The 15387-nt window shown below is 41.0% G+C and overlaps 3 protein-coding genes across 5 annotated transcripts in view; all 3 read left to right on the forward strand.

The window, feature by feature from the left end:
* LOC127378511 (collagen alpha-1(XXVIII) chain) overlaps nt 1–1033 on the forward strand; it is a 31583-nt gene extending 30550 nt beyond the window's left edge. For both annotated transcript variants that reach the window (XM_051427393.1, XM_051427394.1), the window contains one exon: nt 7–1033. In XM_051427393.1, coding sequence (XP_051283353.1) covers nt 7–14 — 8 coding nt within the window. In that variant the 3' untranslated portion in view covers nt 15–1033. The remainder of the gene's footprint in view (nt 1–6) is intronic.
* A 2254-nt stretch (nt 1034–3287) lies between these two features.
* Nucleotides 3288–9604, forward strand: LOC127378512 (kelch-like protein 41b). Its single transcript, XM_051427395.1, has 6 exons — nt 3288–4513; nt 5512–5669; nt 6068–6175; nt 7867–8052; nt 8963–9109; nt 9206–9604. The coding sequence occupies exons 1-6, from the start codon at nt 3407–3409 to the stop codon at nt 9315–9317; spliced, it is 1818 nt and encodes a 605-aa protein (XP_051283355.1). The 5' UTR covers nt 3288–3406; the 3' UTR covers nt 9318–9604.
* Nucleotides 9605–9689: 85 nt separating this feature from the next.
* Nucleotides 9690–14581, forward strand: LOC127378514 (2-oxoglutarate receptor 1-like). 2 transcript variants are annotated; one of them, XM_051427398.1, is made up of 2 exons: nt 9690–11502; nt 12739–14581. In XM_051427398.1, exon 2 carries the CDS (start codon nt 12748–12750, stop codon nt 13762–13764), a length of 1017 nt encoding a protein of 338 aa, XP_051283358.1. In that variant the 5' UTR covers nt 9690–11502; nt 12739–12747; the 3' UTR covers nt 13765–14581. The 2 variants fall into 2 exon arrangements, with proteins under 2 accessions (XP_051283358.1, XP_051283357.1); XM_051427397.1 differs by having other exon boundaries at nt 9690–9879.
* The last annotated feature ends 806 nt before the right edge of the window (nt 14582–15387 follow it).

A 15387-nucleotide genomic window follows, 5' to 3' on the forward strand; every position in this document is an offset into this window, starting at 1 on the left:
CTCCAGGAGGCTGAGTGAAGGCATCTGTCTTACATCTGCTGTAGATACTTCAAGGAGGGGCAGCTAATACCAGCCATTTTTCACAGGGTTATGTTAAGTTTCTGCATAATTCTCAGGCATAGACGTGTACACTGACACTCCCTTATCTCCGTTTCATTTCAGTTCCTGTCTTTGTGCCCCCTCCTGTAGCACTTATTGTAAAATGATCCTCCTCTAATTACAGTGAAAGAGAGCCTAGCTTTGATAGATACCTCCATTGTTGTTGTTTGTTTTATATCAGCATCTAACTCCATCTACTCAGGAATACAGATAATCACTCTCGCTGTGTGTGTCCAGCTCCCCGATGAGTCCCACTCCCATGGGACATTTTTTTTCACACACAGTCGATGAGTGCTGCAAAGATTGTGAAAAAATTGACTGCTTCGCTGAACATGACCAGTCGTAATTCTGGTGCCTTGTCAATGTCTAAAATATAAAGCGCAGCAATCAATCAATATGCCATAAAGACACAGTGTAGCTATTCATTTCTCTACTCAAAAATCACTGTAGGGTATATTAGTGCATAATCACAAGAGCCAATAACACACAACAGAAATGAAGCCTCTCCACCACTTATATCACTAAAATATAATATTAGTTTGTTTTGTTTTTATATAAAAATGACTGATGCGCTGTAACTTTTATGCATTTGAATGTGTTTTTGCTAGATTTTCTGAATGAAAATGTGATTATTTGTGTTTACATTGTTTTCTTCTTACCACGAACTTCATTTGTTCAAGCAGTAATCTTCCAACATAACACTGATGGACAGACACACATATACGCACTGCCCTCTACTGGGTAACACATGCGGATGTCTCTTAAATTGGGACAGAAGAAGATACTGTTTGAGCAGAATTTGACTTCCATTGTTGAGTAACTGGTCTGTCACTATGTTACTCAGCTGTACTGACTCTATAAATCCATATTGTACTGTTTATTACATGGTCACCATTTGATGTCGAACATTTTTAATAAATCTGATCTAAAGTAATACAGCATGTGCAAACGCAGCATGTTCATGATCAGGGACTGTATGGAAATGATCTGGAGAAGCAGGGGTGGAAAAAAGGAGGGTATAGTCATTTTTATTAAGGCTTGAAATTCTGCCTTATCTTGTGGGATTTATTATATGAACAAGAGACCAAATTAGTTTCCGTAAAAAATAATTTTTTCCATATCAAATAAGTCGCAAATAGAGCCAATATGCCAGTTTGGAGACAGAATAAATATGGATTTTCATATTCTGTGCATGTCTTTTCAGTCCAAAGGCGATTTGATAGTTAGCCAAACTTGATTTATATATATTATTTTGCACATAAGACTATATCCTAATACGTTTAAAACGGGTGCTTACTGTTAGCGTAACATAACACAGAATGGCTGGAATATTTGGTTAAAGGAATCACTTGTTTCACATAAATACCTTCACTTGGTGGCACATTTTGTAAAAATTAAATGTCTGATATGAAATGTTTAAACCTGGTTCAAATAGTTTAACGGTTTGTCTCTTGAATTATTAAAGGTTAAAGGAGCTCTACCAATTCAGTACTGTTATAGTGCAATATTATTATTTTAGTGTATTGGGAGGATGCTGCAGTCAAAGGGAGGGTTCAAAGAATATAACGCTGTTGAGCCCTTTTTAAAAAAGTGCAACCTAAGCTTCAGCCAACCCCCCCACCACAACCCCCACACCCCACCCAGTAATTCTCACCCAGTCTCTACATACTTTACAAAAATTATTCTTTTTGCGAGACATGTTCCTGAACTCTGCTTTGTTTATCAACTGTGGCTTTAGGGAAGTAGCAGAGCTTTCTTACGCAGAATCTGCTCTCCCCTTCTGCTTAAATTACATGTTAGACACTCCTCGACAAGTGGCGTAGTCTGATCTATCTTTAGTGCTGCCCACGGGAGAAATGTTACCTAACTCTACACACTCCTCACACTTTATCAGGCCACAGAAGTAAGACGTAAGATCCCTGTTGATTCACATATGTCATTAATGTTTTTAATTGCCAGTTTTTACACTGCGCATTGATGCATTTAAAAAACACAGTGAGTAAATGGTTTCAGCACTGAAATTATCTCCGGGATTGACGTGAGTTTAGAAAGGTTTGTAAACTGCAGAGCAACACACTGTCACACAGTCACACAGTCACAAAGACACACACACACACACACACACACACACACACACACACACACACACACACACACACACAAAGCACACACAAGCACACACAAGCAGCTGGACAATAATACACCCCACAGGGAAAAGGGAGAGGCATGCTGATTGGTGGACAGGACAGCTTGAATGTGTGGCTCTCACCTGTTTCACAGCTGCTGCACCCAAACCTGTCTGGTCCATTTTTAGCACAATGTTTTTGTGCCCTTCAATCTCACTTAAATAAAGACACGCTGAGATAAGATAAGAAGATAAAACAAGATTTTGAACTGATGTTGGTGGTTTGTTTGAGGAATTCAGGCATTTGGCCAAAGTGATTACATTAAGCTGAGGAAAATAATAGATACTTTAGTAGAAAACATTTTTATCTTTTTTTTTTATTATATTTTAATCATTTTGTCAAGAAAACATGGTTCTAGCTTCTCAAATGTCACTGTTTTTTTAAACAAAATAATCAGCAGAGATTTATTGATCATGAAAATAACAATTTGTTGCAGGTCTAGTAGTATCTATGGTAGTAATAGTGACTATAATTATATTATTTAGATTTAGATTTATAGATGGTGTGTTTGTTCGTCACAATATATGAATTACAAAGTATAAATTGGTGTAAGGACAAGGGTAAATCAGAAAAGTTAATTTGGCTATAATAGACTGAATAAATGTAAAATGAATGAATGACAATCAGATATAAATAAAAGGATGATCGGTCTAAAGTCATAAGAGCAGACATATTCTTGAATGTGACAGCGACTGCTCTAAATACGCTCCCAGTCATACGTATAGCTTGAGGTGAACTATTTGAGGGCTTTGACAGCATTGTCTCCGCTACTAGTCGGCCACATGACACTTTTGGGAGCTGAATCATGGTGGCATATCCCCAGCCTGAGCAACCAGTTGCTTCTTTCAGTCTGTGACAGCAGCTGTTTGAGCCGAGGCCTGTGCTGCTTGTGATCTGGCCCAGTCAGATTCCACTGGAGCTGGACCAGGCAGGGGGCAGAGGGAACTATATTTAGAGTGGGGTGGGATTAAATTGCAGGGTCTTCACACTGGGAACCTTTTCATTGCACTGCCTTTTCTATCCAGGACCGACTGCCAAAAGGACCTGTGGCCGCCATCTCCTTCCTCTCTCCTCTCCACAGATCCCCTTGTTCACCCATTGTTTCCCCCTCCTGACACACCATGGACCCCAATGCCATCAAGGAGGAGCTGCGCCTGTTCCAGAGCACCCTGCTCCAGGACGGGCTGAAGGAGCTGCTGAATGAGAACAAGTTTGTAGACTGCACCCTGAAGGTAGGCGACCGCAGCTTCCCCTGCCATCGGCTGATCATGGCCGCCTGCAGCCCTTACTTCAGGGAGATCTTCTTCACAGAGGACGGGAAGGAGGTGGAGAACACCAAGGAGGTTGTCCTGGATGATGTCAACCCTTCCATCCTGGACATGATCGTCCAGTACCTCTACTCGGCCGAGATTGACCTCACCGATGACAATGTACAGGATATAATTGCTGTGGCAAACAGATTCCAGATCCCTTCTGTCTTTACAGTCTGCGTCAACTACCTTCAGAAGAAGCTCTCTCTGGGCAACTGCATGGCCATTTTCAGGATGGGCCTGGTGCTCAACTGTCCCAGGCTCGCTGTGGCTGCACGCAACTTCATCGCCGACCGCTTCGAGCTCCTCTACAAAGACGAGGAGTTCCTCAAGCTCGCAGCCCATGAACTGTTCGCCATCATCGGTGGAGACTCGCTGAACGTGGAGAAGGAGGAGCTGGTGTTCGAGGCGGTCATGGCCTGGGTCCGCCATGACAAGGAGCGCGTCAAGGTCTTGAAGGATGCTCTCAACTGCATCCGCTTCCGCCTGCTGCCAGAGAAGTACTTCAAAGACAAAGTGGAGACCGATGAGATCATCAAGGCTGATCCTGAGGTCCAGAAGACAATCCAGGTCATCAGGGATTCCTTCAAGGGGAAACTTCCGGAGAAACCCAAGAAGAAGGAGGGGGAGGAGGGGGCCGATGATGAAGGAGGAGAGGAGGACAGCCTATTCCCTGGCTTCCTGAATGACAACCGCAGACACGGCATGTTCACGCGTGAGTTCATCCTGATGATCAATGATACGGCAGCGGTGGCGTATGATGTCAGCGAGAATGAGTGCTTCCTGGCGGCTATGTCGGAGCAGGTGCCACGTAACCACGTCAGCCTGGCGTCTCAGAGGAACCAGCTCTACATCATTGGAGGACTGTTTGTGGACGAGGAAAACAAAGATGTACCCCTGCAGTGTTACTTCTACTTGGTAAACAGATTTTTCTTTCGTTTGATACTTTTTTATTGTTCCCTCAATTACAAAATGCTGCATAATGAATTATTCAAAGAGACGGTTTGACATTTTGGGAAATATTTGTGTTCACTTTCTTGCAGATAGTGAGATTATTATATTATTATCCACATGAGAGTAATATCTTCTCCACTAACTCTCAGCAAGAACAGAATGAACTATTCTTAATAAAACCGTGTTTGTACCAGTACCCTAATTCAGCAGAACCCTAACCACACCCTAACATTTTCAGGAATGTTTTTCGGCATTAAGTGAGCTACGTGCTAACACATGAACGCAGTGGCCGTTAATTTCTGACCCTGACCTTTTTTTTTAACCCTAACCATCTCGGTCCTCGTGTCTAAACCTAACCAACTACACCGATCACCAACGAAGGAAGACTAGCCAATCAGAGGCAGAGTAGGGCGGTTAATAAAGCATTGTGTGGGTGTTGAGGGGTTGCATACTCTAGACTCACCAGGGGGTGGCGGTACAGCGTAAGAAGGGCACTCATGTGGACAGAAATAAGTAGCTGTGAGTACTGGCACATGTCATGCACTGGTTTGTAGTATCTTAAAAGTCTGTGAATATTTGTGATAATAATACTCTTAGTGTTAGCTCACCAAACTTATTAGGAAATATTTTAGCTCATCTAAACCTCCTTTTGTACTTCATTTCAATGTCTTAATAAAAACTAAATCCCTGGGCCTGGGACAGTTTTTCCTAAATCCTTCTGAATCAGTCGATGCACTGTGTTCCCCATCCTGCCCATCTGGTCTAAGGTACACAGGCACTGGAGGAAGTGGTTCAGGCCTTAAATACCTACATTTCACAGCTTAATCAATATGTGGATATCCTAGAGTACGGTGATTCATTCTCTCCTTCGTGATGAGATAAAACACAGAGCTAATGGGTGCTAAGAGGGTGCTTCCTCCGCTCTTTGTTTTAATGTACTTGTTGTTGTTTTTTCTTGACAGTTGGATCCACTCTCATCTGACTGGGTCGCCCTGCCGCCCATGCCTTCCCCAAGATGCCTCTTCAACATCGGAGAGAGCGAGAACCTGCTGTTTGCCGTGGCTGGGAAAGACCTCCAGACCAACGAGTCACTGGACACCGTGATGTGCTACGATGTTGAGTTAGTGGTATTATTTGCTCACTTTTTCTTTGTTTCACTCAGCTTTTGTACAGTTCTCAGGTGATAATTAACTTCCGGAAATGAAAAAAAATATAAAAGGAAAATGTGTTTGAGTATAATTAATCATGTTTTGATGTGATCTCACCTTCTGAACTGGCTCTGGTTGTTTCTCCAGTGAAGATGGAGCTGTTCTTTTCTTGGATTTACAGTCAGGATATTTAACCTATTTAAATTAATCACAAATCCAGATTGATTTGGCTCTACCACAAGAGAAATCACACATGGAACAATTAAGAATTTGAAGAACTGAGCACGACAGCTGCAGCAAATTCAGGGGAACTGAATAACTATTATTGATTATTATAGTTTAAACTCTTACTTCAATATTCATTTATCAGGAAGATGAGGTGGAGTGAGACCAAAAAGCTTCCTCTGAAGATCCACGGCCATGCTGTCGTCTCCCACAAAGGACTAGTCTACTGCATTGGAGGAAAGACAGATGACAAGTGAGTTACTGTGTGTGTGTGTGTGTGTGTGTGTGTGTGTGTGTGTGTGTGTGTGTGTGTGTGTGTGTGTGTGAGACCTTACGCTATGAGCTGCAGCTGCTTGTGGTCTATCATTCTGCCAGACTGCAGGGCTGTGCAGTATGTCATAGACAACAATTACACTGCTACAGTCCTGGACGCTCTAATATGTTACAGTAATGGAAAATACTGATCTGCACATCTCTTGTTGAATGATACAGTGATAGTAAAGCATCTGCTTATTTTCTCTGCCCAAGAGCGAACCACTGATCATTACGTGTGCTGTAATTCTAAACTGTGTTTGCAGTGCGTGCAGCGAGTCTTCAAACCTCAGGGTTTAATGCTGTATCTAATAATAAGCTAATCAATCAATGTGGTGTTTTCAGCTAATCAAGAAGAAACACGTGTGCTTCTCCTGCACTGAATTACCGTCACTGGTCTCACAAAAGAAGGTGTGCAAGACTTGATCAGAGTTTTTAAAGGACACACCATGCAATTAACAATCAGCGGGGACTTAATTAAACCTGTGAGACAAAGAGCCGATCCACAAGGCCGAATAATACAAACCTCTGAAAGGAAAAAGAAATCAAATGAATGTGAGAAATGAATTATTACTTATACAAAGAAAAGTACAGTGCATGACTCAAGTTAAAAACATAAGTTTTCAGGCTAAAGAATAAGTAACACTGCATACAAAACACAAAACAACATATTAACAAATGTATAGGATATAGATATAAAAATACATACGCCCATAACCTAATCTGTAGATTTTAAATATGTATATACATCATACGTCAGAGAATCAAACTACAAAGTTGTACTCTTGGGACACACTTCAATCTTCACTTTCACCCATAATTCACATAATTTGGAGCCAAAAGTTGTGTGCAAAATCCCCAATAATTAATATTTCCTATCCTAAATGAAGATTACAGGGGGTTAAAACATTCATCCTTATCTGCCAACCAGTTGGGGCCACATAGCCAATAATTCCAGGACCGTTCCCAGTCCTCATCCTCAACTATAGTGTTTACCAATAATTCCTATCCATTTTTAATATCAACACTATTATCTGTTGTGTCCAGATGCATCCACTTGTAGACATATTCAAGACAGATATCACGAGAAAACTCTAGGCTCTCTTTTTTATTAAGATACATTTATTGGTCCAGTTAACTCTAAAAACAAACAGCATCAAACCTTCACCAGGTAGTCAAAGGTAGTTTATTTTATCTTTCTACTGGTTATTTATTTATTTACTGTAGTTTTTACTATTGTGTGTTTGTTTATTTGATTTTACATTCTGTTTCCTTCACTTCTTATTTTTTGGATGTGTGGATCTTCTCTATTTCTCAAGGATGTAGCTGTTCTTGCTAATTGGACGCTGTGTCCTTTAAAAAGAGAACGCACTGATGAAGGCTTCATGCTGAAACATACCGTCAGTCCATTAGTAAAATAAGTGGTAATGATTATGACATTTTCTAGAATGTCGTCGTTCAGTCTAAACGGTTTTGGGTTCATAATCATATTTATAAAGCAATTTATTCAAAATGATTGTTATTTCCAATTGTGTGCTAAACTTTTTTTATCTTTATATATGTGCTGCTCTTAATGTTTCATGTTTTGACACTTAAAATCACACAATTAAATTCCCTCCTTTGTATCCACAGCAAAGCCCTCAACAAGATGTTTGCATACAACCACAAGCAGTCAGAGTGGAGGGAGCTGGCGGCCATGAAGACACCCAGATCCATGTTCGGAGCCGTCGTCCACAACGGCAAGATCGTGGTGGCTGGTGGAGTCAACGAGGAGGGTCTCACTGCGACATGTGAAGCCTATGATTTCACCTCAAACAAGTATGATTCTGTTTGAACTCGATTTACCTATTAGTTGAGGAATTGTGTTTGTAATTTCCCAACAACAATCACAACACTCAGAACTCGTAAATGGGACCTATTATGCTCATTTCCAGCTTTGTATTCTTTGTCCTTGAGTAGTTTTGCATGATTCACTTTTCAAAAACATCCTTTTTATCTTATACTGCCTTCATGCAGTTCACCCTCTATCTGAAACATTCAGAGAAGTCTGAATTCTGAGTTTTTTGCTCACAGGGAGTACTTTTATAAACATTTATTGCATGTTTACCTCATTATTTGATGCATTGTCCTCCTTCTATCAACATCAGACACTGTAACATTATATATATATATATATATATATATATGACAGAGACAAAGGAAAAGCATAATAGGTGGCTGTGGCTCTGGAGGTAGAGCGGGCTGTCCACTTATCAGAAGGTCGGCGGTACCAAATTGCTCCAGATGCTGTGTATGAATGAATTTCTGTTTGTGTGTGAATGGATGAATGCGGCATGTGGTGTACAGCGCTTTGCTTGGAAGACTAGAAAGGTGCTATACAAGTACAGTCCATTAGACATGTGATTGTCTAAAAGGTGAGTAGTATTATGAAACACCACATTATGCAATAAAAAGTTACATAATTAATAGAACTATGAAAATAAGAATGATGAAATAAAGTTTCACAGTGAGTTTCTTCTTATTTTACAATTAATTGGTTCATTTATTTTACATTTATTTATATTATTTTGTTATATTTATATAATATTGAACAGTTTGGGGCTCCACAAACCACAAATGAGTCTCAACCACTAAAAAGAACTGAAATGTTGAATATACCGAGGTAAAAAACCAACTAATATGAGACCTCCATCTTACTTGACCTTCTCCTAATGTTGTACCTCCTCAGGTGGGAGCCGTTCACAGAGTTTCCGCAGGAGAGGAGCTCTGTCAACCTGTTGAGCAATGGCGGCTCCCTGTACGCTGTGGGCGGCTTCACTATGGTTCAGATGGAGAACAAGGAGGTGGCTCCCACAGAGGTCACTGACGTCTGGCAGTAAGTCACAGGGACCAAGCTTTACGTGCTCTTTTCGTTGGTTAACGACGTTGTGTTGTGTTTCCCCTGAGATCTGACTCTGCTCTCTCTTGTTAGGTATGAGGAGGATAAGAAGCAATGGAGCGGCATGCTGAGGGAGATGCGTTACGCTGCCGGTTCCTCCTGTGTGTCCATGCGCCTCAATGCTGCCAAGATGCCCAAACTGTAGACAGAATCCACTTTCTTTATTTCTTAACCCCTCCAACCCCTCCTCCCCCAGCGAGCTGTCTCCAAGGAGTCTGCACTCAGATTTCTGTGTGTGGAGTTGACATTAATTTTTCTCTGAACTCAGACGATTTTTATCCGTACCATAAACACTCACACTGCTGCCTCTTCAAAGACTGCACCATCTTCACAGTATTAAAAAAAAAAGAAGCCACAATTTAGATTGATCTATAAAGCTCTGTTTACATCATTTCTAGCTCTTCTTTTGTAAAATAAACATTTGTAAACTTCTGCTTCTTTGGATGTTTTTGATTTTATGTGATCCACAGAAAAGTGACATAACAGACGCCGTATCAACACGTCGAGGGCAGCCGAGGGAGGAAAGATATATATTTGTAGCTTCTTTGTACTTTCAGGTAAACAAGGAAGAGGAACTGGGATAATAGCAGTTGAAGTCTTGCCATTTAAAAACAGCATAATGATCTTCAAACACGTGTCACACATTCATGTCGTTTACCGTTGGTACCCTGCAAGCTCAAGAAATGGAAACAACTGGAAGAGATGAGGTATATCTTTACCATTTAACCTTGCACTGAATGAAACACATTCACACTGACTGATAACAGTGTTTATAGTTGTTTTTGTACTTACTCACATTAACAGGATCCTGATACAGGAGATTTAAATCAATAATTTGAATGGTTGAACTTGTGCACTGCAGCTGTAAAGGAGGTAAGTGATGGAAGTATAGAATTTCTAATGCCATGACAATGAAGTGAAAATGCTGCTTTATGTAGAAATTTGATGTACAAAAACACTATATATATAATAAAATACTGTTTTACATTCTGAAAATATATAATGAATATATTTTAAGTACAAACAGCTAAATATAGAAACTTGGACTTTAATACTGTGAAAGTATTAAAACTAAACTATAAATTGAAGTGAAACTGCTGAAAAAGGTTGATCAGTCAGTTAAACTCATCGGTTAAAGAAGATATCAATTGAAGCGCTATAGGAATTGTAAAGTGTTGAACAATAAAAGTTGTCGAGCGATGTTGAGTGAAACCAAAGTTTAGTATCTGCTATAAAAAAGGATTTCACAGCCAGAAACATTACTGTTTAGGTTCAGCCTCACCGGTCTCATTAGCCCTGTTTCCAGACAGCTTTTCAGTGAAACCTTCTAATAAATCCACTGTGGCAGCACCAGACAGCAGACACCAGACAGACAGACAGACAGACAGAGTAGCTGGCGAGCATTTAGGAGCTAGAGAGCCGGATATGTTGCTCAGCAGTTGGTGGAGAGCAAAACAGAGCTAAAAAACAAAGTGAAGAAATATCCAAAATAATGTTAATTAATGTCGCCCTGTGCATTGTTGCTTGTTGCGCTGCCTTCAATTAGCCATCAATTCAATTGTGCAGTCACAACAAAGCTAACTCAGTGCTCTCTGCCTCTGTATGGCAGTACGGCCTGCTGGTTATAGTGTTCAGTGTTCAGTGTTTCTGACTTGGAATTAACAAGTATTGACTTAAACATTGCTCATAGAGCAAATATAAATCTGTGGCAGCTGTTCAAAACTGTAAGTCTGAGTGGGCACTAGTTTCATAGTGAAATTATACCATGGGTCTAAGGTCTGAAAAACAGTCACACTTAGAGGGAAGACACTGTTAAGCGTTCATTTCCCACATTCTTGTAAACTTCCTCATTACTTTAATCACAAACCAAGGTCTGTGGCTGTGCCAGATTTAGCTCTGCAGTGTCACACTGAGGTAATCACATGCCTGTGTGAAGAAATAACAAAGACCTCAACAGAAACTCCTGACTTTATTATTTCTGAACAAAAGGTGCTCTGGAGAGTTTAATTTATCAAGAAGCAACCAACACGCTGCCTGACTTGCCTCGTCTTTTCTCTGCAAATTCACCTGAAACCTGATCTGCGTAAATAAGGCGATCCTTCAGCTTTATCAGCTCATGCATGACACCAGGAAGTTCATGCACATGGCTGAAGGTGAAGCACACAACAGTGGGCTTTCAGACACAAATATGCTGGAGTTTCCCCTGGGTGTGGAAGAGTGGAAGGGACGAGGAGAGAGGAGGTGGGGGAGTGACGGAGGAATGAATGTGAAAACAGAGATGAGACACTGAATGCTTGGAGTGAGAACTGATGAGGACACTGTAACTAAAAGTGAGTAGAGAAATCTATTTTTCAAACTGTACCTTTATGACTGAGCACCTCTGTATGCATCCTCAGCTTCAGCTTTTGGGTAGAGTTTGTATTTTTGTCCACAAAACTTAAAGTATAATCATTTTAATGAGTACAAGTCGCTGCCTTTTGGAATCAGAGTGTACATGCAATGTGTAAATGACACCTCACATCCATAATGAGAGCAGATTGCACTGACAGCATTACCGCTATAGAGCCAGGATGCCATAGGCGCTGTCATATCCTGAGAGTCTTTCAGAAACCAGACTGTTGACAAGAGGAGAAGAAGATTTTGTTTGCTTCTTTCCCACTGAGTTGGCTTGATTGTTTGTTTCTTTCCTAGTCTGCTCGCCTCTGGGTTTCTTTCCCTGCTCTCTCCATCCTTCCTCAAGCAGTAATTGCCAATGACATTGATATGACAGCTGAGGGAAAAGGGAATGATGATTTGCTTGTAGCCTATTTTCTACTCACCCAGAAACATATACTGTATATGTATTCAACTTGAATTTGGGGAAAGTCAGAAGAATTCACAGCGATTGGACTATTCATCCAACTCAAAACAGCCATTACAATCAATGTAGCATTTTTTCAGCATATTTGAAAACTTGATCAATAATTTTACATTTAATTAACATTAGCCAGATGATCAGACACATGACTCTGTGATGTTAATCCTAATGCTAACTCTGTGTCGGCTCATTCTAAGGTAACAAAAACACAACAATTCTTATTTTCAGGTGATTATACACAAATGAAGACACACCTTTGAATATTATATTTAACTTCTGCCAACAGATCCTCCTAAATGTTACACACTGGACCTTTAAAGTTTTCAAATTATGACGGAAAATTAATTAAAAATTATTTCTGGTGTCAGTTAACGCACAAGCGATTTATCAAGCAACTTTTTGCAGCATACTAAAGAGCATTTCTCACATTCAATCAATCAATCTGCGTATTTAAGTGTTATATGTATTTTCTGTTAATTTTTTTACGTCCCTTAAAGTTGATTAAATGCTGTTTTAAAACCTTTGCACACTCAGACTAACTCAACACCATCAAATTCAAACATCTTGAGTCAAGAAATATCATTTATAAATGCAGAATGTGAGCTCCTTGAGAAGTGAGGACACGACCTCGGGGTCCTCGGTGCCAGCTACAAACCTGATTTACTTATTTTTAAAAGTTGTTTGTAAAACTGCCTTTCATATTCAACAGGACTCAGCCATGGCCAGCTTCCTCTACTACGGAGATGAACACAACTGCACCAACGTGGACCACCTGCTGAAGCGCTATTACCTCCCAATCTCCTACGGCGCCATCTTCGTCGTGGGCCTGGTGGGCAACGTGACCTCCATCGGCATTTACCTGACGAAGCTACGTCCCTGGAAGAGCAGCAGCATCATCATGGTCAACCTGGCGCTGACCGACCTCCTCTACGTCCTCAGCATGCCCTTCCTGGTCTACTACTACAGCAACGGGGACTCGTGGACACTCGGCGACTTCATGTGCCGCTTTGTGCGCTTTGGGTTTCACTTTAACCTTTATGGGAGCATCCTCTTCCTCACGTGTCTCGCAGTTTTCCGCTATGTGGTGGTGTTGAAGCCTTTGATGGCGGCGCAGGTGCAGCAGAAGTTTTGGGGCATAATGGCGTGCTCGGCCGTCTGGATCCTCGCCGCCATCGAAATCACACCCATGTTGACGGTGATATCCTTGGAGAGGCACGACAACAAGACCTACTGCATGGACTTTGCTAGCACCATATCCAATAAGACCAACAATGACTTGCGGTGGTACAGCTGGATGCTCACCGGTCTCGGCTTTCTACTCCCCCTAGTGGTGGTGTTCATGTGTTACATCGGTATCGTGAAACAATTGGCGAAGGGGCCACACACGGGCAGTCCTCGCCGGATGCGGGCACGGCGTGTAACCGTGCTGATCATGGTGGTGTTTGTTGTGTGCTTCCTGCCATATCACTTCTTGCGTACGTTGCGGATAGAAACTCGAAGTATGCCAGCGACGCCGTGCATGGTGGAGCGCATAGCACATGCAGCATATATTTTCTCCAGGCCTCTGGCTGGACTCAACACGTTCTTTAACCTGGCTCTGTACACTCTATCAGGTGATAGGTTCAGGAGGGCCTTCCTCAGCACTTTTTACTGGGAACACTGGCGGACCAAGGCCAGGTCGCTGCTCCAGCTGGCCGTCGTCAACAAGCCTGGCAGTGGCATGCCTGCTGTATGACTGACAACCAGTATTTTCTTCCTTTAATCTCTCTCTGACTCACGCTGTGGACAAACAGTAAACTCACTCACTCAGACATGATGTCGGGAAGGTTGCTTCACTGTGTGTCTCACACAGACAATAAGTAGGTTGAGTTTGTCTTGCCCAAACTGGGTGCCAACACCTGAAGTGTAAATATAAGTGACCAAAGCTGTAAAGCTGAAAGAAGTGCTTGATGAATTAGACCTTTGTCCTAATCTTTTCTTTCCCTTCCTGGAAATCACGTGACTATAATTTACCTGACAAACAATGTAATGGATTCTTTTGTTTGCAGACATTTCCTTCGCTATAGAAGATGGAAGTGAGCTTGCAGTGCTGATCTGTGGGGTTCCTTTTACTGTATCGTGTTTGTGATTTTCATGAAAGGTTTCAGCACACATTGTATATTTCACATGTATATATCTCAACTGTGAATCTGTGAAACAATGACAATTATTGCAGACATTCACGTCTTCCTCAGGAGGAATTGTACTGTATCACTTTTAATCTACGGCCATCATTGTATAAAAATGTACTATTGTTTATGTAAGATATATCAAATGTGGCTTCCCATAAGCATACTGTAACTAGTTTTTAGCAATAATTTGCATAATAATTATAAACTTAGTAAGTCTAAGTGTGTCTTTAATAAAAACTTCATGTCATGTATCAGAATTAGAAATACTTTATTGGTCCCTGGGAATAAATGTGTTGCCTTACAGATGCTCAAGTTACTACACAAAGACATAATAATGTTAAAATATGTACATTAAATTACAATAAAAATATAAATATAAAATATGTACACCTGTGAGTATCTTAACTGTGAATTTAAAGCTGTTGAACGACTTGTTGGTGGTGTGTTTGTGGCTGCAGGAGATCAGAGCTCCAGAGAGGACACACTCAATTCCACTAAAATTCACTAAAATTAAAGATAACATAGTTATGGGTGAGGTTTACCATTATTGTGCAAAAAAAAAAAAAAAAAAGAAAGAAAGGTCGCATGTACTTTAATCACTGATTTTAATGCACCACCCGGCGAACACGCGAAGTGACAACATATCAAACACACCCCAACATGCTGCGTGAACAGGTGCGAATAATTAACGCTAACGCTGTGTGTGAACTCAGTGGGACACGGAGGCCTGAGAGGACTGGTTACAGTGGGACACGGAGGCCAGAGAGGACTGGTTACGGTGGGACACGGAGGCCAGAGAGGACTGGTTACGGTGGGACACGGAGCGGACGTTCACACAGGTGAGTATGAGCACAACCACCGGACAAACTGCGTTTCCTAGCGACATAACGTTGTGTGTGTTTGTGGCGTTTACACTGTAAACTTTTGTCTTTTTGTCTTTAAGATAATTTAGTCACATTTGTCAACACAACGAGAGCAGGCATTGGTGTGTTTATTGACACTGGGATGTCTGTTTTTAACTTCCCAAACTTGCTCCTGACAGATACCCTCCATGTTATAATAATAAAAAACTAAAACTAACACTGAAAGTAATACAAACCAAACCTTTTTAAACAATAAAACCTGAATAAACCTACTCTGGAACCTAACTGAAACTAAACTAATGAGAAATACTAAACTTTAATAAC

Source organism: Dicentrarchus labrax, unplaced genomic scaffold (genome assembly GCF_905237075.1).
Source record: "Dicentrarchus labrax unplaced genomic scaffold, dlabrax2021, whole genome shotgun sequence".
Classification (NCBI taxonomy): Eukaryota; Metazoa; Chordata; class Actinopteri; family Moronidae; genus Dicentrarchus; species Dicentrarchus labrax.

Coding starts and splice junctions, on each gene's coding strand:
- LOC127378514 (XM_051427397.1), top strand. CDS start 9,820: ATGTCGTTTACCGTTGGTACCCTGCAAGCTCAAGAAATGGAAACAACT. Junction 9,880..12,738: donor AAACAACTGGAAGAGATGAG/GTATATCTTTAC, acceptor CATATTCAACAG/GACTCAGCCATGGCCAGCTT.
- LOC127378512 (XM_051427395.1), top strand. CDS start 3,407: ATGGACCCCAATGCCATCAAGGAGGAGCTGCGCCTGTTCCAGAGCACC. Junction 4,514..5,511: donor TGCAGTGTTACTTCTACTTG/GTAAACAGATTT, acceptor TTTTCTTGACAG/TTGGATCCACTCTCATCTGA. Junction 9,110..9,205: donor GAGGTCACTGACGTCTGGCA/GTAAGTCACAGG, acceptor CTCTCTTGTTAG/GTATGAGGAGGATAAGAAGC.